General features: G+C 34.5%; 1 protein-coding gene across 1 annotated transcript in view; it reads left to right on the forward strand.

Annotated features, from left to right (window-relative positions):
* The first annotated feature begins 1,931 nt into the window (after nt 1–1,931).
* LOC117231133 overlaps nt 1,932–26,401 on the forward strand; it is a 31,514-nt gene continuing 7,044 nt past the window's right edge. The window contains exons 1-3 of the mRNA XM_033489246.1: nt 1,932–2,206; nt 23,588–23,676; nt 25,780–25,953. Of these exons, the coding sequence (XP_033345137.1) occupies nt 23,634–23,676; nt 25,780–25,953 (217 nt within the window). The 5' untranslated portion in view covers nt 1,932–2,206; nt 23,588–23,633. The remainder of the gene's footprint in view (nt 2,207–23,587; nt 23,677–25,779; nt 25,954–26,401) is intronic.

The raw sequence follows: 26,401 nt of genomic DNA on the forward strand, positions 1-26,401 counted from the left end.
TGCTCAAAATAGGGCACTTTGCACTAATTGTACTTAATAAATTAATTACTTATTTAATTTAATTAATTAGGAAAACGGTATAATATTCTGATTTCTAGGAGTTAAAGGTTTAATTTCATTCTTGAGCAGTTCAAGAATTCGCCTTATAAATTAAGAAATTTCATATTTTAATTTTGTCATAAAGAAATTAGTTTCACCTTTTCACCGCTAGGTGGTTATAATGTTTCGTTGTCCATGGATTGGACGATTTTAAAAGCCTGTTTATAACTATGAAACCAGAGAGAATATTTAGATAAAAGCAATTTTAATTAACACTTTGGATTGTAAACTGTCATTCGAGTTTTCAAGAGTTAAAAGATTCGGTCTTAGAGCTGAAAAATTTGGATTCTTTAATTTTGCTACCTGCCTATTGAACATAATTGAATATACATATATAAGTACATATCAAACGTAATATTTCAAGATTAGATGATAGGAATGGTAAGGTATATCATTGAATTTGTTTTTTCATACTCTATTAGGACATCGAAAAATAAATATATGATTTTATTAAAAAAAATATTGATGGCCTTTAAATTCCGTAAAAAAAATGATGATAAGAAAATGCTATTTCCATCATTGTATGTGGCTTTTGAAATAATGTAGCTTCGTCCTGAGAAGTTTTTTCATACAATAATACATAGGTTAGATATTTAGATGATCCCATTTAGTTCGTTCAGCAATTTAAATAAGTATTCTATATCAACAGCTGAAACAATTTTGTAATGTTTCCTAGAAGAAAATGGGCATAGATGTCGACACAGTAACTTTGATTTTTGTCTTCAAATATTTGTATTAGAATGCTTATTTTCTAAATGTGTGAAACGCGTTTGAAAGGGAAACTTATTGTGTCAAATATATGCTACTTCGATTATAATGTCCTCTAATTGCAGAAATTATTAAATAATTCATATTAAGAAATTTTATCAAATGAACTGATACAATTTTATAAACTTTATTTATAATTAATGAGTTATGTCTCACATGTCAACATTTATTTTATTATTGTACTATATTATTACTATTTACGATATATATAATTACTATTACTGTATTTATTTTTTCATTTTATCACATTAATCTTTTCTCTTTTATTTTCAAGGTTTGTAATATCTCTTTTTTTTCTGATGTTCGTTTTAGTCTCCCAAATTATTCAGAAATTTATATTTTGAACGTTCAGTGGTAAATAATTTATTGTAAGTACTATATCAATCATCGTTATTATTACTATTATTTATCGTATCGTTATAAATCTTTCCGAACGTCGGGCATTCATTAAAGCATCTGTTATATGATAAATACAATTGTCATCTCTTTCTTAAAAAAAAAATACCTTCTTAATAACTATTTATGTTTCATCTGAACACAGTTTCAATTCCTAATTCCTCTTTTTCATTTTGTAATAGCTGAGCGAAAGAGGGCGAGCGAGAGGAGAGACGGAGAGAGAGAATATATCAGATTTAAAGTAGTTTAAACATTTTCGAATTGTCTTTGAGGAGATTAAAAAATATTAAAATTCAAAAGATTTGCAACCAGATAATCTTCTTGGCAATCCAATTACTCTTCATAAAATTGTAAAAAAGATTCCCATTAATTTTCCTTTCTCATGCCATAATAGATGAGAATATATCGGATTTAAAGTACAATTGAAATCTTTCAGAATTGTCTTTCACGAGGTCGAAAGGATATTAAAATTCAAAAGATTTCCATCTGTATAATCTTCCTCGCGATCCGATTACTTTTTACAAGATTGCAGAAAATGTTGCCTCGTCCGACTACTTTCGTCTTTCACAGTCCTCGTCGTCTACTAGCATGTAATTAGAAATGCATCCCAGTCCCCATAAAAGCGAAGCGTTACGCGGATCATGTTCTATCCAGATTCGTCGGAGCTGCGCGGTCTCGTCGTCGCTGGACCAACAACGTCGCGTGCGAACGTCGCCGCGAGATCATGGTTCACCATTTCCTCGACGGATGAAGTGAAAGCCATGATCGAGGCTGGAGTAGAATGTAAAGAAGTCGATGCGATTCGAGAGAGGGAAACCGCTTTGGCGTCCAGTTACTCCAAGGCAAGCTGAAAGGAATGTTGAACGGCGTGCATCGCGACGCCAACGAGTTCTCACATTGATCGTCTCTAATCAACGTCGACGTCGTCAACGACGCACCATCGGTGAGTAAACCACCCTCTTCTCGCGGCTCGGCCCATCCGCGGTCGTCATTGTCCTAAACGTATACCTCAGTCACCCTTATAATTAACAATAAGCTTAGAACAGTTTCTTAAACGCGATAATTCGCTTTTGGTAGGTAGATAGGTACCTTTATATAATCAACTTCTTTAAGATCGTTTCCTATACGCTCGTTTCCTGGTTTGAGAAGTCGTGTACAGTGGCTCATGTACACCGTCGACGATAAGTATTTTAAAATACCTACTGGTTATACTTGTTGGAAAATTCTAAGAAATTTTATTTTATCTCATATTTCGTATTTTATTTTATAGGACTCGTGTATGGTTTAAATGAGATAACAGATTTATAATACAATAACTATAAAATGAAAGTAGCGCAAAGCAGTAAGTTTATATTTTAAGCGTCAATAAGTATCCTAACACTTATGGCCGGCGGTATATTTGAACATTTTCAATAGAAAACTTGTATGTACGTATTTCTGTATATAAAAGATTTTGGAACTCCACTTGTTGCGATTGTATTGGGAGAAATTTGAAACCGATCTGAAAATCTATGTAGAAATTACAAGATATTTACTGCAGATATATATTTAAGGATGAATTAGTGACGATTCTACTAAATAACGCGGTTTCTCCATATAATGGATAATTGATTTTTTAAATATTTTTGTAACCTCCGCGAAACGTATACTTGCAGCATATACCTTGTAGCTTTTATGTACATCTTCACGTTTGTTTCAAGTTTTGTTAATATAATCATGATAATCCGATATCGTTACAGTGCTAATGAAATTTTAAATATCCATAGAAGGTTTGTAGTTACTTTGATAAGTGTTTAAACACTTCCGTAAGTTACTGTAATTCCTCGGTTTCCTTTGTGTTGAAAATTCGCACACAATCGGTTTCTTAAGTTGTGTTTAAATGTTTTTCATGGAGGTGCTGCTATGGTACGTCGAGAAAAGCCGAACATTTTTCTTGCTTTTGAATGTAACGAATAGACTGCAAATTTTTATGCATTTATGGGAAATTTAAAAGTGCGAAAATGTACAGAATGTGCATAATGTATGAAGATATATAAAATATCCAAAATATAGCGCGTACAAAATTTAATGGATGAAACAAATCTGCGACTTCTTAAATTTGTAGAATTGAGAAGATTGCTTTATCCAGTAAAATTTTGTTAAATGTTTGAAAAATATTATATGCGGTGAATTTACGTTTATCTATGACATGTATTTTTAAAACGGGTAACGTTATCTTCAATTGAACATGGTTTAATACTTTAATCGAATAATCTAATTGAGCAGTGTATTTATTACGAATAATAGCCACTGCAATGTCGTTTATCATTTTAAATAATAATTAAATAGTTTGTTAAACTTATTTGTGAGTAGCAACTGAGCTGCAAAAGCTTGCAGCAATTTCCTGACGTTTACAAATTTGCGACCAGATTCCACCATAAAATGTGTCACTTTCATATTTGTTGCATACCAGAGAAAGTTCTGTTGTTATTTGCAAAGAATATTCATTAAACCGTCATTTTTTAAACATCCAATGAAAAGAAATTCACACTAAACTTCCTGTGTTTAAGATTATTTCTTCGATGTTAATTCACAGTAGGTGAAAGTTTGAATTGTATTTATTGTTATAATTAATTTAAACTTCAGTCACTTTTGTTTCTACACAAGATAGGAACCTTATTCTACATGATTTGTAGATATTTGCATATAATTTTGATACGATAGAATTACAGATACGCTTATTGAAATTATTTTCTTTTCATGTAAAAAGACGGACACGAGCAAAGTTCGTTTTGATCCCTTCAGTTGTAAAAAATCATAGTACAAAAATATAATTTCTCTATTTGGATGGCAGTAATTCACAGACGAATGCTCGTTGTAATTCCAGTTCGTTTAATAACGATATTATAATAACGATATAGCCATTGGTACAGTACACGATACAGTGTAATAATTGCCTTAAACTGAATTTACATATCTAGCAACATTCCATCGCAATGCTCGTCATAACAATACAAGTACCGTAATAAAGATCGAACATAACGGTCTATACTGCAAAGCAAGTGCGCGATCATCGATTAAGCAATTTTAAATAACGCTGATAATATAAAGAAATGGAAAATCGAGAAACATGTTAAATTTGTCTTTTAACGATCTTACGTAAATACGTATTCGTTGTTGTAAATATGTTGCTTGTCATGATCATTCTCAGTGTAAAAATGTAAAAATTTTAAAGGGCTTGTAAGAGAATTAGTAAATAAAAAGGGATTAAAATTCTCGCGCTTCGTCTTTGCAGCATTAGCATTTAACTGTTTTTTTTTAATCATATGAATCATTGGCGGATGCATTTATAAATATCAATCAGTGATTACATCACTGATATTTTTCTAGCATTGCCCCTGATTGTTATGAATGATGCGCAACGTTTTACAAGGAAATTTAGGACGCGCATACACTTTCACCTTACTCCTTTGTTTCATTTCTAATCTGTTTCCTAATAATTGAACCTCTTTACTATAAAGTTACATGAATATTTATATATGTATTTATATATGTATATTTTGTTGTATACGATTGTTTGTCATTTTAGGAATCTCAAACCTCTAACTTACAACCGAGAACCAAGAATCCATATCCTTGAAACCAAGCTGTCTAATCTGTAGTAACAACACTTGGATAGATTTCCATTATATAAAAATATCTGGAAGACGTTTCTAACAGAAACTAGACGAATGGAGAATTCAGAAGGAAGATTTTAAATAACGTAAAATCCCAAAAAAACAGTAAGGTTTTCTGACACAAAGATAATATCTTCTAAAGTTTGTAAGCGCGGAAGGTGTAACCGCGGCTTGCTTATCTTTCCATGTATCTACCAGGTGTATTCAACGAAATCCAAGTGAAAGTACATCACAATTTGCGTGAACGCGTGTATGGCTCTGCTAGCACGTGCTTACGTTCCTTATTATAATTGGGGCATCGTTTACATTGCGTTATACATTACCGTGTGCTACGGCGCCGCGTTACAAAGTGAAACCCAGCTACTCGGATTTAGTTGAAATTAGCATCATAGAATGTTTTTTTGCTAATTAACGTTTCTTTTGTACACCGTTCACCAACGAATAAATGGGCGAACGGTGTTTCTTGTTCCCTTTTGTGACTCAGTTTGCGAAATATTTCGCCCGATGAATTAACTCGAAATGTGAACACCGTGGTATTACTATTTTCATAGATTCTTTGATACTTAAGTATCTTTCGTAAATCTTGTAAGTCCTTTTACGGTATAATTCGCAGAATTTAGGATAATTTAATTTGCGACATAACGACAGACAAAAAGCTATCGTAATAGAGATACTTGGTTCCGTTAGTGACAAGATAAAGTTATCAACAAGATAAATTTCCAAAACTAAGGAAAGATTCCAAAATCGAGGAGATTCTAACATAATTAGTAATTTAATTAATCTTTGCTCAGGCAAGGAGTTCAGTTGTTCAGGGAAGGCAAATTAAGTCGTTTATGTGGAAACATAATTTTCGTCGCTGACTTACGCGTTAAGAATATTTGGAAAAATTTTTCTATACTTACACGCATCTCTTGCAAGATTATCATTTTAATTCTATATCGGTCCCAAAACAGTTGAGGAATCGGTTTTGTGCACTATTCACATTACAGCAATCGTAATTTTACGATTTATTATTTACGTTTACTGCTTGCCGATAATGAATTATGGTATAGTTAAGCTGATCTAGACTCGAAAGTTATTTTCCAAAAGCTAAAAATAAGGAATCGCAAGTTTTATAGATTTACACAGCATTCTACAGGCGAAGTCCGCTGCGCGTTACTATTTCTGTTCGTTCGTGCTGCACGTATACTTTTGAAGATTCGAAGTAGGTCAGGAAACCGTGTGACGCGTGTCCGACAACGAGAAAACGATTTTTTTTTCTGTTTCGCAAAACATTTTTGCCAACCTACTTTGCGGCTTTCCGTTCGAAGGCATTAATGATTGATCGGAAATCGACATTCCGCGAGATCGTTTGCATTCTAACGCCGGCTGTCACGTGCGGCGTATTACCACGCGGATATTTGCGTATAAACACGTGCAACATTTGATGTCTACTCGTGACCACGATCCATTTACATTTTACAAGGACTGCGTGCGGCACTTTGCGTGCGAACGTTCACTGCTCTCTTTGCGAATATTGCACTCTCGTCCCACACGAAAACACAATTCATGTAACAGAATCTTCTGTTATCCGGCTAGGATACTTCGAGTAAGAGATACGGTTGATATCTAATTCTACGGTGCTAGGCGTCTTATGGTTGAATTTTAATGATGGAGAAGAATACGTATTTTATGCGGAATAGTAGGAACGTGACACTATGTATTACGTAGTGTCGTGTAAGTGTACAGGGTGGATTGTACACCCTAAACTTTAAGTTTGCATCCCAGTCACTTTTTGAACTTGAAAGTATCGTTTATCGTAGTATATAGTATTATATAATATAGTAGTATTATAAAGCATAGTAGTATAGTAGTAGTATAAAGATTTCTTTGCTATAGAAGATAGTTTAGAAAGAATAGCAGATATAAATATACAATTTGAGACAAAAGGAATATAGAATATTTTATGAAAGTGTCATTTCAGCTTTCACTTCCTTTTTCTTTTTTTGCATATGTTATAGCACGAAGTAAAATACTCGTTTAAGCTTTTTCCAACATACTTGTAAATTTTAATTTAATTATGTATATAATATAGATATATGCAGCAATCGAGTGAAACGACGATGCTAGTGGTAACCGGATAACGATATTCTTATTTGAAATTTACCTATTGACGAAGCGATACATAGCAGAAATATCATCTCGAATGTTTAACTAGCTTTCTGTCAGTTTCTACCGTATGTCGATACCGTATGTGCACGTCACACGCCTATCAAAACAGCAATTTTTCTTTGTTAACTATGTCTCGATACGTTATTAATAACCAATCTCTTAAGTTCTAATTCTACAATGTATGCACATTTAGGCGTAAACGAAATTTCTCTTTCGAGTATCACTCGTCGATAGCTATTGCGGGAGATATTAACAAGAATTTTTATTCTTGACCTCTAGAATGAAGTATAATTAAAATCAATGTTTTAACCAAAGATATTATCCTAATGTAATTCAGAAATGTAATTGATTTAATTACGAGAATACAATAGACTTCAATTTAGGCACGTGAAATTTGTATTCGCGCGAGGACGAGATCGGAAGGAATAAGATTTGAATAAAATGTAGTATAACGACGCCTATTTATACAGAAACATCGTTAAAATTGGATATTTTATCGATTTGAAGAGTGAAAGGATTGTTACTTTCTCTTACTCACTTCCAACCGAGGAAGAAAAGCGGAAGCAATGGATCAGATGAAGCTACCCGATACCGAAGTTCTCATGCGGTTCTTTGTACTTTATATTTTTCGTCGCTTTCCTATCATTGATATACGACGTTCGTTCTTCGTCAATGTCATGTCATTAGTAGCTAGCAAGAAATTAATATCGTTTCTTCATTAATTGATCACAGTAGCGTCAAGCACTATGATAGATTATTGGCGACTCGGTTTCTGAGATTGGGTTTCGTTGTTTAATTAATATTGAGTTGAGATCGAGATAGATCGTGCTCTATAACTTTTCGAAAGACGATTTATATTAAAAAATTTGTGGCGGTAGCAACGTTCGATTAAATTTCTTCAGCTCTCTTTTACAGAAGACGAATTAATATTAAATATTTGTAAGAAGAAGATTCGTCGGTTGTGTCTCGGTTAAAGATGCGAACTGCTAGTTTCTTACACTTCCTATATCTCGATGTCATACCTTGATTACCGACCTAGCCAGAAAAGAATTTTTTAACACGACCTACGCGACGGTATCATCGTTGAAGCATTGCGTGCACCGCATTTGCAATGTAACATGGTATGGAAAAACCATTATAGGATATTCTCTTGTTTGCTGCATACGTATTAGCCACACCTAAAGGTACAACGAAATTGTAAACACAAAGATTGACGCGTTTCACTTCTCTTCGTGCCCATGCAAACTAATATCCATTCAACGCAGTTAAGTGCGTGCTTATGTAAAAGAAATTCGTGTATATGGTCCAGGAGGTTCAAGGTCTTAATATAATTATAATACTGTCTCAAATATAGTTCGGTATAATCTTCTGTCCGATATTTGATTATTAGAATTCATTGTACCTTCTTCTCTCCGGTAATTCAAATTTTTAATAATTCTTCTTCGTAGAAAATTAATTTTGGTAATTTATTAATTGTTATAATTTATCGATTCATCGTCATTTTCGACAATTGCTCGATTACTTTTTTTAATTGAATCTCCTAACGTCTCGTCAGTTGCAAGATTATTAGCGACACTACGGCTGTAATAACTGGAAATGGAGAATCGACTTGCCGTAAGAGACGCTCCAAAGTGAAATCAAGCTTCCGCTATCGAGATTCATCCGGTGTTTGGTAGAAACCGGAGGAAAAGAATTCAGGTCGATCGCCGCTCCAAAACTGCGCGCTCGAAACGGGAAGTAATTAAAATAACACTCGCTTCCGTAAACGGCAAGAAAAAAATTTTACGGGCTAAAGTGCACACGCTGGCAACGTTACCAGTCCAAAAATGTCTAAAACTAGACTCGATGTGGCAATGGTACCAGGGAACGTGGGACGGCGTTACAAAACGTTCCGATTTCCTTTCTCTGAAAGTTTGCCTCGTGTCATGGTGAATCAGACGCTGTTAAAAAGTTCAAGAACGCGGCGAATTATAGCCCCCTTTCGTCACCTCTCTGCATTATCGTTCTTCCGAAGGTAAATAAAGTTTTTATTCGGAAACATAACGATGATTGAATTTGAAGGAATATCTTGTCACTTTGCACGGATACAGTACCCTTTCGAAAGTATTCCGACTGTTGCTTATCTTTGGAGAGATGTATGTTGATTACAGAATCACGAATAAATCGAACTACGATGATTTTATTCCTTACTTTTCAAATTTCAAATCGCATCCAAATCATTTCAAATATTTTATACCGTAAATTTTCTATAAATAGTACGACGCGATTTGAAACTTTAACACGCTGTTGGTCAATTTTTAAACAAACGATGATCAATGATTAATAATGGTTAATGACGAATGATTATAAGTGAATTATTATTCGTTGATTACAATAATTCATAAGATTATAAGAGTATAAAAAAATGATAAATGTTGCTATCGACCATTAATTTCTTCTTAATTTACAAATCGGATAAAATATTTACGACTGATAAGTGTATGCACATGCAAGAAAAGTCACGTAAACGTATAAAAAAGGATTAACAAGATGTATATATATGTATACATATAAAAATGATAAAGCTCGAAGTATCTAAGTGTCGGGGATGAAAGTGTTACGTTTTGTTTGGCTCGTTTTGGTTGCGTTGCCGTTAATTTTTAAATTCAGATTAAATTCTAGTGTTGTCTGTTATTTAATGCGATTGGAAATTAAACTCCACGTTTCGGCTAAGCTGCTACGCGCAGGAGTATTGGCACGGGAGAGGATTAAAGTTGGTAAAAATAAATGTTCGCTTAATCCTATTATATTATTAGACAAATATTCTTCACAAAAAAATGTTTATTCGTATTCTAATTGGATATTGACAGAATGGTCGTTGAAATTTCGAATGCTCGGAGTTACAATCGTTCGCAATACGTTTTCGCTCTTATTAATTACAAGATTTTAATTTCGATAGATTTTCGATAGTTTACAAATTGACAAATACAAACACGTCGATTAACAAGGCTAACAAGAATTGGGAACTAATAAAACAAAGAACTAAAAGCTAAAGAACTAAAGGACTAAAGAACCTAAAAGCTGAGAGCAAAAACTAAGAGCTAAAGGAATTAAGAGCTGAAAAACTAAGGAACTAAAGAATTAAAAAAAAGCAAAGGAATTGAGAAATTAAGAGCTAGAGGAATTAAGAATTAATCGCTATGAACAAGAAATTACTTGCCAAGAAATGGGGAACTGATCGCCAAGAACCAAGGAGTTAATCACCAAGAACTGAGAAACTAATCACACAAAACTGAGGAATTAACTACTCTAAAACTAAGGAATTATTTCGCTGCTCCTATGTCGCTACGCTTATTTATATTTAGGTCTACCGTGGAGGGATCGTCATGTGACGGGTTGTTCCATGGGGGTTGAGGGGGGGGGGTGAGGTTCGAATTTGGTTTCTATACAAATTGTCAAAATTTATTTAAATTTCAAATTGGAACGCTCACTCGCGCTATTGGTAGTTTTAGTCCACGTTACAGCGCGGGACGTGACAAAAGGACACCGGAGCCTCCCCTTTGGAACTTCGGGAAAATCCGCAAAATTGTAATTAAAGTCCATAGCTGTAATTAAACAATTTGCCGTCACTTTACTCAATTGCACTTATTTGAGGTTTGTGACAATGAGCTTGAGCTCAAGGCGACGATCAGTCGCCGAACGTAGCCGCCGAAGAAGGTATGGGATAATAATATAGCCCTCGTTAAAAGAAATATCTGTAGAGGTACTCGACAGTAAATATTCCAACGGTTCCTTCGGCCAAAATGATTACCAGATGTCGATGCACCTACACAGCACAAGTTCAGCTAACCTGAGGACCCGCTAGAAACCTTAGGATTTTGTTAATTAAGGTTCTTCAAACGGACAAGCAGTCTTTGTCCCAACTATAGGAAGATCGGAGAAATTTCTTTTTCTCGCTAACAACGCTTCCGCTAGCAACTTTCCCTCAAGGGCGGCTAACGTCCTTCTCTAAACACCAACATGGAAATTGATCAATTAACAGCAGCGTCAATTTCCTTCACTTTCTGAACGAAGGCTATCCCCGACGAATCCGACGACCTCGTGTCCTTACACACACCCCATCATAGTTTCCCTCTGCAGCATCATCGCGACGGAAAGTCATTCTCTCTCGTGAGGTCGTATTGGCGAGTGATTTGTCGTCTTTACGCTCGGTGGATATTCCACGTTTTGACAGAGAGTTAGTTTAGTAATACTGTCACCGTAGCCAAGCAAGTCGATCGCAAGTGTCGGACCTAGGATCATTGTCATTAGCTTCTCGAGTGTCTGATTACCGCGGTTACTTGTCAAATTCTGTAGTAGTCGTATTTAAGTCAAGTATTAAGACTAGTCAATGTCTTCTCCATTGCATAGCAGCAATGTGTAGTCCAAACGAGGATTCGTTTCACGCCCCTAATCCTAATCATAATGAGAACCCGACATAAGTATCGATAATCTTCTTCGCAATATCATAAAATCGTTCGTACACAGTGAATTAACTTCATTACATCTATCGTGCATTCTACGGTAGAGATTTAGATAGCGAGGTAGGTAAAATCTGGAAAATCAACTTTCTTCTCAATGGAATTAATTAAAATCCCCTTTTAGGCTTTAACGGCATCGAACATCAGCCTTTGAAAGTTTTGAATAAATAAACGTAGATTATTTAAAGAGAGGTTTTTGAACGCACGAGACGAACAAGTATCGTTGATTCACGGCTCGTTGTAACATTGTCTCGGAGAAATGAAAATCGTGAATGCCGAGATGCGTGGAGTCACGGAATTCAGAATGAGTTATCTAATCGTTAGATGTGAACTGGCTCTTGACAATTGGAAGATTCTCGGCGATTGTTCTCGTAACAATCACACCAGCTGGGAACTGCTTTCAAACAACGATCGTTCACAGGATAACATAGCGACTTCTTAATGTGAGAATCGCTGTTACAACCTCCCAAGTTCCCTCTCATTGAGTTACGATAGCAGCCATAAAAAAAAAAAGGTGCGTGGAAGGTGCCTCCTTGCGCATTCCAGCAAACGCATATTTTTTCGATTCAATTACCGACCGTACAAATCCGATCCTCTTACTTTCTCACAAGATATAGAAATCGACAAAAATGAATTTCATTGGAATCTTGTAAATTTGTTGAAATTGTTTAATCGCCTCGGCGAATTTTACTTCTAGTTACGCTTCGTTTAATTCGCTACTTAATAAGTAATTAACTGGAAAAATATTCTCTGCGTACATGTACGCTTGCAATAAGTGCCCCATAAAACTTCTACAAATTCACTAAAAAATTACAAATTAGAAATTTTGTCAGTACAATAGTGGGAGTATTAATGAAACTTCAAAAGATTTTGTACGACACAGATAATGCAGTGATAGAAAGTTTCAATAAGCGTTCAGACATTTGCGCGAATCACTTTAACGTCAAGTGTGAAATTCTTTTTATGTGAAACTTCAATATATGGCAAGATTTTCAAAAGGATGGATACTACGTACGTCCATTTACGTTCACAAAATGCATTGCTAAATTCGTTTGCCAAAAATACGTTTGGATCAAAGTAAGAGCAATTGAAAATACAAATATTAATAAATCAAATAGAAACGTTAAAATTATACGTGTAACGTATAATCTATGCATAGTTGACAAATTGACTATTTAGATTCGAATTTAAAGAATTTGTTTTGAATGGTTCGTATGGAATTTCGTTATCTGCCGTTGACGTAGGTTGTTCCTTGTCTCAGGAACCAGAAGTCCTCGTACGATACCAGTTGTTCATGCAAAAATATGCGACCTCGGTTCGAGAATGAAAATGTTTACAATAAAACTTAAAAGGTTTCTCGACCGGCCATGATTCTTGACCTTGCAAGTAGGCGAAATATTCGTATCAGAATTTTTACCATGAACTTGAAAGAAAGAAAGATTGTAACTGTAACTGCAGGCGAAAATCAGAGAGACGTACGTTTTCTTTTATCTACTTTATATCGAAAATTATGAGCAATTATAATTCCATTTATTAGACAGTATGAATTTCAGCACGAGAAAGCGCTATACTTCTTTTTCTATCAAGATAGTATTAAGTAATTGTGAACGTTCGAATTCAAAATAAATTCATATATTACATATACATAAAATAAATACAATTTCCATAGTAAAAATCACTATGTCTGTTCTATATACATATTAATAGTTTTAAATTAATTTAAATTTATTAAAACTATGTATAAATATGTTTTTTCGTTTTGCGCGTTTAAACTTGTAAAAATGATCATGGTTCGTACGTGTAACAGTTTTCTTACGTTCCGTGTACTTTCAGTACTGTAAGTCCGACATAGATTTATAATTAATGTAAAACAGCCATCACTGAACGAATCATTTCAATTTATACGTACAGCATCAATTACATAGTATCATACTTATACAATGAATGTATACATAGATATGTATAGAGAGTTTTTATTGCTCTGTTATTTATGAAAACAGATACACGTGTCTGGTAAATGTAAGATATTTGAATGGCAAATAGTGCTTTTATTCCCCAGGAATAAAATCATTAAGTTAAAAAATCATTGAATAATTAACAGTTTGGTAGAAAAAGTTGTTTATTACAAGAAGATGAAATAAATTATTTATGGGTCGACTAATGAGACTTTTGAATTGTACAATTCATAGTTTTTTTATGCTTGCTCCGCTGCTTTAATCATTTGCTCAGTAAGGAATATACGCAAATAATATTCCATTAAAGATTCTTAAAATCAAAAGACTTTTTCGTGGTTAATGAGTTGAATAATTAAGCCTTCTCTGTTTCAAATCGATTTTTCGACAAACTTACTTTTCTCATTATTAATTGTGTCACTCTTCTAGCATGGCAACGACACGTGTGTGTAAGTAATAAAAAAACGGCGATAATATCAAATTATTAAGCCTGTCGGCAAGGTTCGCCGTTATTTCGTGCCATTTTTTCTCCGAATCCTTAATATTGTTCCATATCTTCCTTTTGAATCTCTGTTTGGCTTGGCTTTTATCACCCTGATTTTATTATCCCAAAGCATGCAAATAATACGCGTAAAAACGCCACTCGCTGGATTATCATTAAAAGTTTAATAGCGAACAGGAGAAGATTTACGACGTTCATTATGAATATCAAAGGAAGATCGATGCTACTGTTGCAACAAAAATTTGCATCCTATTTCCGATGACAATATCGCAAAATTTTGAAACAGCGCAAAATCGTTTATTTCTCCAGGTTTCTATTCATTATTTTCATAAGGGTGCGTTTGATGAGCCAATCGCAACCTACCTTGTAGCAACGCACAACCTCAAACCATCTGTAGTTAACCTTTCCTCCTAACGATGGAAGAAGTACCATGCATGGGAAAGTACTTTCCTAAGAATTCTCACAATCGCAGGACGTATAGCCGTCGCTATAATAAATATTACGAAGTTCTATAGATTCACGTTTAGTGCTGGCACCGCCTATCGCGTTTAGTGGCGATCATGACATGTAGCGATTTTAATCATCGCATTGGTCTACGGTAATTTCCCAATCCTTTTTAAATCATGCTCCACTTCAACGCTTCAATGACTCCGACGTCCTCCTTAGCATAAGAGTCGACCAAGTTCTTAATTTAAAAAGAAAAAGAACTTATAGAACTATCTTTAACGCGATTGTGTCTTCGATGGATACAGATTTGAAGTAATAATTTTAAATAACGAATCTTAAAAATCAATTTTCCGATATTCTAATATCATTTGTGCACTTTGCGTTCTCGCTGGATTATTTAAATTCGTACATACGTTTATACGATGAACTTTGCCCCGAGATTTTGTCATTGTTCGGATCTCATGTCATTGTTCGTCACGCAGAAGTAGGACTGTCTCGAGTAAATCGCACGAAAATTGTGTCGCGTCAAATGTGAGAAATACGTTGCATGTCAGCATTGTATGTCGTTAGCAACAACCATTTGGGTACATCATGGTGACTCTTCTAAGGTGACTCCGTTTCGTTGATCGTTTTTCATTCATATTCACCTTGTCGATATCGATTATGAAGCAATTGATAAATATACACTTCTTATTAATATTCTTCGTTTCAAAATCCTCGTTTAAATAAGCAGATTGGAATAGGCTTTTAGTAATTTAATAGGCATGTAGAAAGAAGGTACGTAAGTGCAGGAAAAGGATCCTTTCGAAACCGTGATCATTGTTGGTGAAATTTGATCTTGCGAAAATAGAATTGAGGAAGGTGTAATACATAGTTGGAACCGGTCGATGGTCAGCCAAATGACCATGATCTTGGATCTTGGCCAGAAATCCCGTTCTCCATTGATGACCGGTTTTAACGCATTCAAGGAAGTGACAGTACGTTGTATGTAATTATATATGACCGTGGGTAATATGTAATTTTAAACTGATATCGCGTGCATTGTCCTAAATGCTCTCTGTATAAGTGGGAAATTTAATCAGTTTATCTGCATTAATTGATTTAATCAGATCAGTTCTCCATTTTTTGGAACAGATATCCATTCAATTATTTGTACGTTCTTCTTTTTATATTGTAAAATATATATCACATTTAAGGTCGAGAAATATGCGTTCGTTGCGATAAACTTCCTACATGCAAATTACATTTCTAAGCATCGTCGTCTTACTAAATAATGTATGAGTCAATGGATGTGTAAATTTGGATAATCTTAACACGTTCGCTGTGTAAGTCTGGAATCCGGGTCCATCACACGTAGGTACTTATTACTTGTAAGATGTATGCCTAACATCTACTCGAATGCTGAAAGTAAATTAAACATCGTGAAACTTTGAAAAAAATAAATATCTTCGTAACAATGTATACAAAACGAGCCAGTAAAGTTTCACAATATATTACAAAAACTGATTTTGTACAAGAGTTATCTGTTAGCATATGTATAACGAAGAGTCAACTTGAATCGAAGATCGCAGCAGGAAAACGTGATAAGCACGTGTATGTTGATTTTCGGATTTCCATGTCGTTTTATGACTAAACAGGAGCATTTTAATACAACACTGCTGATCGAGGGGCAAACAAATTTTCATATCGTAAACATGTATTTTATATCAAATAAACAAGCGATTTTGTAGAATATAAATTTCTAGAATAGAAATAGTTGCTACTTAGAGCTAAAGGTACTAAACAATTTGCCAAAGGGCAAAATCTTAATTCGTATATTGACAACTTTAATTGCGTTGATTATTTTCCATCCAGGAAACGATTCGAAAAAATATGGAAGGCCTTAGGAGATACATATCTTAAAAGTTCGTATTCATAAATTCTATCGGAAACGCTGTCACAGAGTTTGCAAACGTGAACGTTTCGTTCGAGATATCCGATAGGCAGGTTTGTTCAACCGAAAAGACAGTCCGTTTTCACGTGTGGGATGGTCGTTCGATCGCCAGTATGTACATTTTCTGCTGCATGGCCTTGAAAGAAACGACAACGACCTGGTGACGAGGTTGTATGAATTTCGTTTCGCGTCATTATATAGACACGTCCGATCAGTTACTTACGAACGCAAATTATCGCGTGTGTTCTATCGAACTTATTGTTAGCTCGACCAGTTACGTTCGAAAGATTTACTTTCTGATTATCATATTCGTGTCTAATCCGTAAGTCGTATGAACGAAGCATCATTATGATAAACCGGTACCAAAAAAAAAAAAAAAAAAAAAAGACAAACTGAAACGTTTTGCGTGTAAGTCCGATATATGCAAAGTTTCCTATCGTTGATCTATAATTTTCTGTCAGAAAACATAAACTAGCTTTTGAATTAATCAGTTGGTGGAACCTAATGGCATTTGGTAGAATAAATTGCCACGGCTGTTCTTCCTTATTTATGGCAAGGCGTTCTTCAATTACAAAATTCCGGATAAATTGAACTGTAATGGTTTTATTCTCCATAATCGTCGTACCTATGTGCGTAATAGAATATCATACGATTAAATTGATCTCAAAAAAACCAATATACAGTAATGAAAGAATATTTGTTAAACGTTGTTGTTTGACAAGCACTTCAAATTCTTTGGTATCTGAGCTATTAATCACGCGAACAAGGTTTCTCTAAAACGATAGAGAGGTTTTCGTCGTTAAATTGAAAGCAGTGATATTTAGGTAGTCAATGTATGCAATAGTATATATATATATATATATATATATATATATAGCAAATAATCAAATAGACCGTAGCTATGTTTTTCAACGGATGATCTAAGTTCGTCTATGGATTCCGTGAAGAAAAGTAACTGCTGTTTCTAATTACTAATTACTCGTAACTCACTTGTACATTCCTGACAAATTAAAATATCATTGCTACGAATCGATCAAAATGCTGGAATTTAATATCGACAGGCTGCTTGCGAACGAGTAACGAAGAGTAAAAATGGCAAAGTGGCATCAAAAGTAGGGCAATGACAGATAATGGGTGAAGTTTGCGGATAGCGTTCGTCCAGGTATCTCGTTCAACTCATGCGGAAAGTTTCACGTGATCGAACGACATAAATCCAAGCTTTAAATCGCTCGAGGGAGATATGTGAATGCCTCCGAGATAGTCGGCTATCCGCTCACTTTTTCTTTGCGAAACGCACGGTGCAGCGAGTGTTGCGCCAAACGAGGAAATGCAACATGGACACGTGAACGATCGAGACCAGCTGCGGACACCCTGATTTTCATCGAAATCCTGCGTCGAATCTCGTAGAATCTTATGAACTTCGATCAGCCTGCTTCGACACTTCTTGCGGCTTCACGGTGAAAGTGAAAGTTTTCTAAAGAATTTACAATCGATTTGAATAGGAATTCCGATCTGGGGTAACACATACAGGGTGTTTTGTAGGAACTTACGCGCTGTACCGTAACTATTAACCGATCGAGGAGCAAAGTTTGGATCAACGTGCGTTAGCAGATTCTACCGAATATCGCGTTACGATTATGAAAAAGAAATCCCAGGAATTTGCTCGATATCTTCCTCGTTATCGTTTCTTTTCCCATCTGAACGATACGATTGTACGAAATATGAAGAAACTGAAGTTGTGACATCGTTGTGACGTGTCTTCTCTTCAAGTTATACAAATTGTTTCCGTGCCTCTGAGAGATGGAACTGTATTCTTGCAATTAGAACGTGGAAATAAGAAGAGCGATATTTGTACATAGAAAATGTATAAAGAAGTTGGAACGTATTTAACGCAAGCGTATATTTTACAGAGATTAGAAAAATATTTAAACAACCGATGTCCCATTATATTAAACAAGTCTCAATATCGAGTGGGACCATCTTTAACGCTTATTATACGTTTAAGATATCTTCGCGCTGTATGCTAATTTTTTGATATACAGGGTGGTTGGTAACTGCTGGTACAAGCGGAAAGGGGGTGATTCTACGAGAAAAAAGAAGTCGAAAATATAGAATAAAAATTTTTTTTTTCAATTTTTCCATCGAGACAACGATCTACGGTGAGATTCGTTATAACGTACCGCACGCGTACCGAGCGAAAATTCAAAGTCGATTTTCTCGAAAACAAAGCCTCGAACGAAAAATTTTTATTCTATATTTTCGACTTATTTTTTCACGTTTATAACAAACGTCTTACAATTTTTATGTAAATTTTCAATGCAGTCTCATCGCAGTGTTAATAAAATTTTAAACGCATATAGTATACATATGTACAAAAGTTTTCCATAGAAAGCGTCCAAGTACTTTTCCGAGACACATTATATACTGTCATTGATATCGCGGTTACATCGACACGTTGTCGTCATCATCGATAATTATTCTTACGTTGACAATGGTATTGTCTAACGATATTATTTCTCAATAAACTAGATGAGATTGCAATTTGTACGCGTATAGTTGTAGTTCTGTTCGAGGACGATCTCGAAGGACGTAGAAGGACCGTTACACGCGGTTTAATGGAAGAAGTGTTTATTGGATATTTCAGACACGAGTAGCAACAGTCGACTAATGGTGTTCGTCTGAATTATTAAGTACCTAACACTCGAACACTCTGCCAAACATGGTATTTGTCATATGGAAACCGCAACAAGGATACGTCAAAGATGATAATCGAAAAATAAATTTGGCAAATAGACACTGATATATGAAAATCCATTTATTCGTAGAAGTAACAAGCAAAAGAACGATTTAACTAAATATTACTTCAATTTATTATTAATTCAATTCACGTTGTTCGTATGCTTAACTCGTATTTCGTAATACGCTTGATTACGTCAGAGAAATCCGTGACTTCGTACTTAACAGTTATCCACGTTACGATAATTTATAGAATCACAGCCAGATTAAAATTAATTTCGATTCAAAATATCGTAATGCCGATTTGCAATGTAAATTTAGGTTCTCGGTTTTCCTTAACTAACGAACCATATTTCATCTTTTTTACAAGTCAAAAAAAAAAATTGATTTAAAATTCGTTTGCAGGTCTGTATTTTACTAATAACGGTGTTACGAAGTCTCCCGTCGCTCTGTCTGTAAGTTGTAAATTTTTGAAATATAGTACTTCGTGCCTCGAGTATGAACATCTACGAGCTTCCGAAAATTCGTAACGTAATTTGAACGAGCAAAGAGAGACGATACTCGTCGATTAGAAACATCCCGATAATTCCAAGCTTCTAAAATACAACGCACACGAATTATACGAATTGTAAAATATTATCTCAAAGCTGGAACTGAGGAGTTCTGCGTTGTTTATAAGATTTCTTAAGATTTGAAGAATCCTGGAAGTTCCAAGCTTCTTCAGAATTCAAGATCTAGAATAAACACATAAACATTCGCAGTTTAATTACAAGACATTATAGAGGAAATACCGAAAAATATTAGAACATCTGAAACATCACGATAAATATGTGTGTATAAATCTCCTTTTAATTCACGATCCTTTACAATTTACGCGTGACCAAGAAAGGCCAACCAAGTTGGTTGCAAATTGTGATTTGCAAAAAAAAAAAAAAAGAAAATACTGCGTCAGGACGAATAACGAAATGTTCGTTGCTTCATGCTCTTTGCTTCAGCTGTATGAATGCACCCTAACGTTTCTTTGAACGTGTCCTGTTTGTATATGCGGTATCACAGTGGCGTAGAGATCCATTTGTGAGACCACTCCTTACCGCGTACGTATGGAATGACAACTTGAAACTCGGTAGTCCTTGAAGTACCGCGAATCAAAATTTGGTATTTAAAAAAAAGCCCTTCCACTGATAATCCAAGTTTTACGAATAAACAGGCGAGAAGCAAAGCGAAAAGCAAAGTGGAATTTTCGCTTGTTAGTCACCGTGTCAGCTTTTTCATTCGAAAAGACGATACGTCTCGTGTAGCTGGCGCGAACGAAATAATATGACAAACCGCTGAAACGCGCGAATTGTCGATAATTACTTTTCAGCTTTCCTATTATTGCAGCGTTTCGCGATAGTAACGCGCGAATCAAGGATCGCTCGCGCTTTTTACCGCAAGCGCGCGGATTATACGAACACCTTGCCGCAATATCTTGAAAGAATACAAGTGAAAGGAACAGGTTATGAACTCACGATACTTCTAACATTGGTTTCGTCGATTTAATATAAAATGCTCTTATCAAAATTCCCCATAAAACCACCATCGTACCCAATGACGAATGCTCCGACGAACACGAAGACGAAAAGAGAAGAAGAAAAAAGACGAAGGAGAAAAAACGATTAATTCGATTAATTCTTCTCTTTTCCATATGTTTACTCTCGTCTTATTTTTAGTATTAATTTGGAACTTTCGTTCGAAATCATTTTTATCCTTAAAACTTGAAGGAGAAATGTAAATGGAGATTTCTATGAGCAAACAATTTTTCTGTGCGAAGAAAAATTGATATCGTTTCTAGTGTTGCGAATCGATCTAGAATTATAAATTCCAGTCATGCCCGTTAAGCATCCAAGCTGGAACGGTATTGCCTTTTACTATTGTTTCACGCTAACTGATTACCAACACTGTTCTTATGCAATAATTTCGTTGCCTTCTCAACGGTCCGCGATTCTGTACATGTGCACGATGAGATAGCGCATCATTCAGGACGCCATTCATACGGCTCGTCTCGTCACGAGGATGCGTTGCATATTATAATGATGTACTATACATGTATATAAAGTAAAGAGTGGCTCTACATACTGACCTTAATTACGTACACTAAGTCTGCATACACCCCTTAAATACAAGATGTTAGCTTTACGAATCTTTCGACGTATTAGATCTCACCCATTCTTCAGTTTCGCATCTTAACGTGTCCCTCGGTGTCAGTTTGACGCATGGTAAAAAGTCAACGAAACGGAGAGACGAGCGATCAATTTTGAAAATTATTTTGTTGAGATTTCGCATTCTTCACAGAGAATAGAAAAGAAATAAAAGTAAAAGTATTTCAGAAAAATCGTTCTGTAAATGGCCGAATAACTTTTTTTACTGGGAAAGTGTGTCAAATAGATACGAGTTACGGGTGAGAGTTGAGACACATATTGTTGAAACGTAACACAATTTACTTGCTATCGTATTTATCGAGAAATGAAAAAGACATAAAACATAGTGTTTCATATACACGAAATCACACAAATATTGAATATTATATCAATATTTTGCAGGTTGCTTATTCTCTTATGCAAGCATAAATAAAAACATCCTGCTATCTCCTTGACGTTGAACAAATTTAAGATTTTGCAGTTTCTGATGAAACTCTGTCTCAGGATTCTCAATATTTTAATTTTGCTAATTTCGCTTAAAAGTATCTTAATAATAATTACATCGATACATAAATATAAATAATTTGGTGATAAAGCGTCCGTTCTTAATTCCTTTAATGAGGTAGAAAATTCGATAGACGCAGTAGACTTTCGTAACCGACTGTATATAAATGTATTAGCCGCAAAAATGACTTCTTTCTATTTTACAACTTCCATTTCACACAAAAATCGGAAAGAATTCGTTTCTTCAGCTGATATATGGCAACTTATATAAAGATTAGACGTAAAGTAAACGTGTGTATGGCTTTTTGCAAGGACTCGACACACGTGTTGTTTAGAAAGTAACTCGATATATCTGCTGATCTTAATTACGTGTATGTATAAGAATTTCAAGTTTTAACATTTTGTTTAAACTGTTGCAAAGACTTAATTTTACGATACGACGTAGGCTTATCTGAAGATAACGAGGATACAAAAACTATTTGCATACGATCGTATATCTTAACAAATTTAAATAAACGAGACAATTTTTTGGAGGACCGCTTTTGCATTTTATTTTTGTTATTCTCGGGGCTAATTATTCATGTTGCCGTGATTAAGAATTCAGCATACAGATTTTGGCAAAAAATTGAATAGAAATGAGTGTAATTAACTGTGTGAAATGTTATATAAATTACATACAAAGTACAAAACAAAGGTTCAAAAAATTATATAATATGATGTATTACTTCCTTATACAAGTATCTGATTGAAGTAGCCGTTATTTAGATATTAAACGTCGTACATAATGATACTAATTATGTAAAAACACTGTCACTGTCGTGAAAACGAATTTGCAAGAATTTCTCTAAAATTCGTATAATATTAGTTATACTTAAATTTATTTCTAATAAGGCAGTTTTTATAACGTCAAAGATCACACAATTTATTTCATTTCGCTAATGAAATAAAGAAAGATACATCCTCTTGCAAAAACGAACGTTCTCTAAGATCCTTTCAAGTTTACAACGATATATACAACAATAAAAGAAGAACGTATAAGTAAAAGATATTTATTATCCTTATTTGCAAATGTGTGCCAATGTTAATTACAGATGGAAGACATAGAAATTTCAACACGTTGAATATTCCTGAGGTAGTTATAATTCAATAAATATCTTCTGCTTCTTATTTTTACTATCACTATTTCTGCGACTGATGTAACTGACGTGTCTTTTTTTTTTCCTGTTCGATTATTTACAATCCCATCCACGGAATAATAATATTCCTTCCATGAGCCTTTCGTGACATATTACGTATAAAGTATTTGTTTAGGACAATTATTGCACAAAATCCATTATGCTAATGACGAGGGCTGTGAAGCGTGCAGCGTTTGAAAAGTACGCCCAGCAGAACCATTTATTTATGCATTCACCATGATTACCTTCTTGGAATCTTCCATTACCACATTTGTATTATGTAAAAGTATCGGTATTGTGCGGCGAGATTAATTTTTTTTTGTCCTCTGAAAAATCGTTTTCAACTGCGGTTAATTTTAGACGCAAACACTATTGCGTAATTTAGAATTCAAGCTGAATTTGTACGGCGAATAATCGACGAGGTCGTATATTGAAGAAAGGGCTGTTCTTAAATAAGCCTTAAGCGACAGATTTATTTAATTTATATTTATTCGTGTTTGTTTAATACACAGTTATTTAAATAAATATATACTTGACTTAAGTTTATATTTAGTAGGTACATGCATATTTTATATTTACATTTCTGTTTCAGATTAAAAATTCATGCTCTGGCGTAGAATGAAATCAGACTGACTACGATGCTGTCGAAATATTTGATTATTGCCATATCTTTAGTATGCGGTGAGTATTCGTCCATCTGTATTTTAATATCGTATTTAATCTTAATAAGATATCGATCGCGAATACATGCAAATTTTTGTCGCCAATAGAGCTAATAATATTTATAAATTAAAAAGTATCTTTTCAGGAAATATCGTTTAAGAAAGACGATAAAGTAGGACGGGTCGATATCAAAATATCAATTTCTCTTGAAATCCTTTGAACATTGCCGTCTCTTGAGCGCAAGATATTTTTAAACCCATTTTCATGTCTCTTTAATCTTAGTACGCTACGTGTTGATCAAAAGGTTTCAGCTCGGATACCTAAGGCGTCTCTTTATTATCAAATGGCTACTCGTTCCCACACTTGCCACGTACTAGCTATATATACAAATATACGTGTATACACGTACTCTTCTGTAATGTAAAGGACTTCGATTTGTAAGCAACGTCGTGCTCATTTCGTTACAGCATCGACGAGCTCGAGACTTTGGACACGCCACTCGAGTGCAAAATTAACCATGATTCAAATGTAAATTTCGCGACGAAACGGATTTTCTACGAAACAAAAAGGAACCTACGAGGAACAACTTGCGCAATTTGAAATTTTAAAAAATCGTTCGCCGCTTCTACTTTCGTTTTTATTCCATAACGTGAATGAAATGATATAGAAATGTATCGTTTGCAGAAGCTGTATAGGCATTATCTTGGAACGTCATTCTAGACAGCAATTTAGAAAGTAATCTTTTTTGTAAGAGATTGTCTTAAGTGGAAATTCTAGTATCTTTTGTGTAAAAAATAAAGAAGTATTGACACGGATAACAAGATATAAACAACATGATGGAAGGATTCGTCTTCTCTTGAAAAACAAACAATATTCCTCCATTATCGTACAATTTTTTTCAAGTTTATTTATTCATTTTTCGAAAATTATGTAATTATAGTTGTAATTTGTTTGCTGATGTATAATGTGTACCTAATGTGCGGCAACATAATCTGTTCAGGGAGGTTTCAAGTGTTCCAAAAAGATTTCTACGTTCTTACTTGCAAATAAAATAAAGTTATAGTTACTTTTATAAGCGGGGGTTATTATTAACGCTTCTTTCTAAATTGTTACTATTATTTTCATAGGTAAGGGAATTCTATGAAACTCTATGTAAGGAGGAAACAAAGTGGATACAAGTATCGATGTTTCGTTATCGTTTCATTGCATCACAAAGGAATTATGTAATAGAAAAACGTAAAAAATATAAAGTTATTTTTCATTCGTCATAGATAGATTAGAGAAATTACAGGCGTTTCGACTTCCTTAAGTTTTTAGATACAATTTCGTGAGCTAAAGCAATTATTACCTCATTTTATGGTAACTTGTCAATTTATTCCGTTCCTATCACACTTTATCTATGTAATAAATCGTGCAATAATACAAGTGCCTAATAGAAAGTAAATTATTGTAAGTTACACTATTGTAAATAAAATTATGCTATATTCTATTTCTGGAAAAGTTTATTACAAGTATAGGTACGTCGTATCGGGAAAAAATGTGTACACAATTTTGTACGATTACGACCTACTAAATTTGAAATACGCACAAAGATGTTAAACAAATACAAACTGAAAAATTAGATCTCAATTGGTGCAAACGAACGCTGTAAACGTAAAGCTGTACGCTGTAAATGTAAAGTGGAAAATTCAAAATCGACGAAGGTAGTCGCGTAATTCGATCGATGTTCGAATAAATCATTTGAATAAAATAAAATAAATAATTTGAATCGATGAAACGCGAACACGTATAACGAAGTACGCGCGTTACTCAGTTTCCAACAAAAACTTAATTTCAAAATCCTATAAATTATTTCATAAATTCAATACCATACATAACTGGCGCATTTCAATTTTAGATTCATATTAAAAAAGAAAACTACAAAATTTCTTTGCATTATGTATTTACAAAACGAACATTCCTTTATGGAATTTCAAGCTAAAGTCACGCATTACCGCGTTACGTACCTCGCAACGTAACACATTACATAAAGACATTACACTTAACGACAATTCCTCGAACAATCGATCGTTTATGAAACGAAGATAAGCAATATTAAAAAGTATTTGATTTCACTTTTAGTTACAGAATGTGCGACCCAAGTTTACAAGAGTCAGTCAGTCGAGACCGCTGTAGTTATCAAACCGGCGGTTGTAAACGATGACTTTATTACACAAACCGTCTATGGATTCTTGGATTTCACTACCACGATCGGAAACACGGTGATGGTGTTCAGCCCACAAAGCGCGCCAGCAGGTATAATTTCGTACTTTTCTACTTAAAAAATCATGATGGATCCTTACGCCCAAGAAGCGTCATTTAAATTAATCGATTCCAGCATCCCCATCGTTTTTAACGGAATCTCGTTATTCCAGAGAAAATACGTACTGTCCCACGTAATAAATTGTAATTTTTTTTTTTTATATTAACCTCGAGTGACCTCGTTCCCGTACGTGTCCATCAAGGCACTTTGATTCGCAATTAGCGATAACACCTGCGAAACACGCGATAAATGACAATTTTTGCCGAAGACGAAGCGGCTAAAATCTTATATCTTGTAATCTTCTTCTTCCATATAAGTATGCCTTTAACGCATCAAGGGCCAACGCTTTGACGCAACATTCCATTAACAATTTTTTCCCCGTTCCTTTACGTTACTGAATTCTATTTCTCAACATAATGATTATGAAAGGGAACGCCACGG

Source organism: Bombus vosnesenskii, unplaced genomic scaffold (assembly GCF_011952255.1).
Source record: "Bombus vosnesenskii isolate JDL3184/JDL3185 unplaced genomic scaffold, Bvos_JDL3184-5_v1.1 scf7180000013271, whole genome shotgun sequence".
In the NCBI taxonomy this organism is placed as follows: domain Eukaryota; kingdom Metazoa; phylum Arthropoda; class Insecta; order Hymenoptera; family Apidae; genus Bombus; species Bombus vosnesenskii.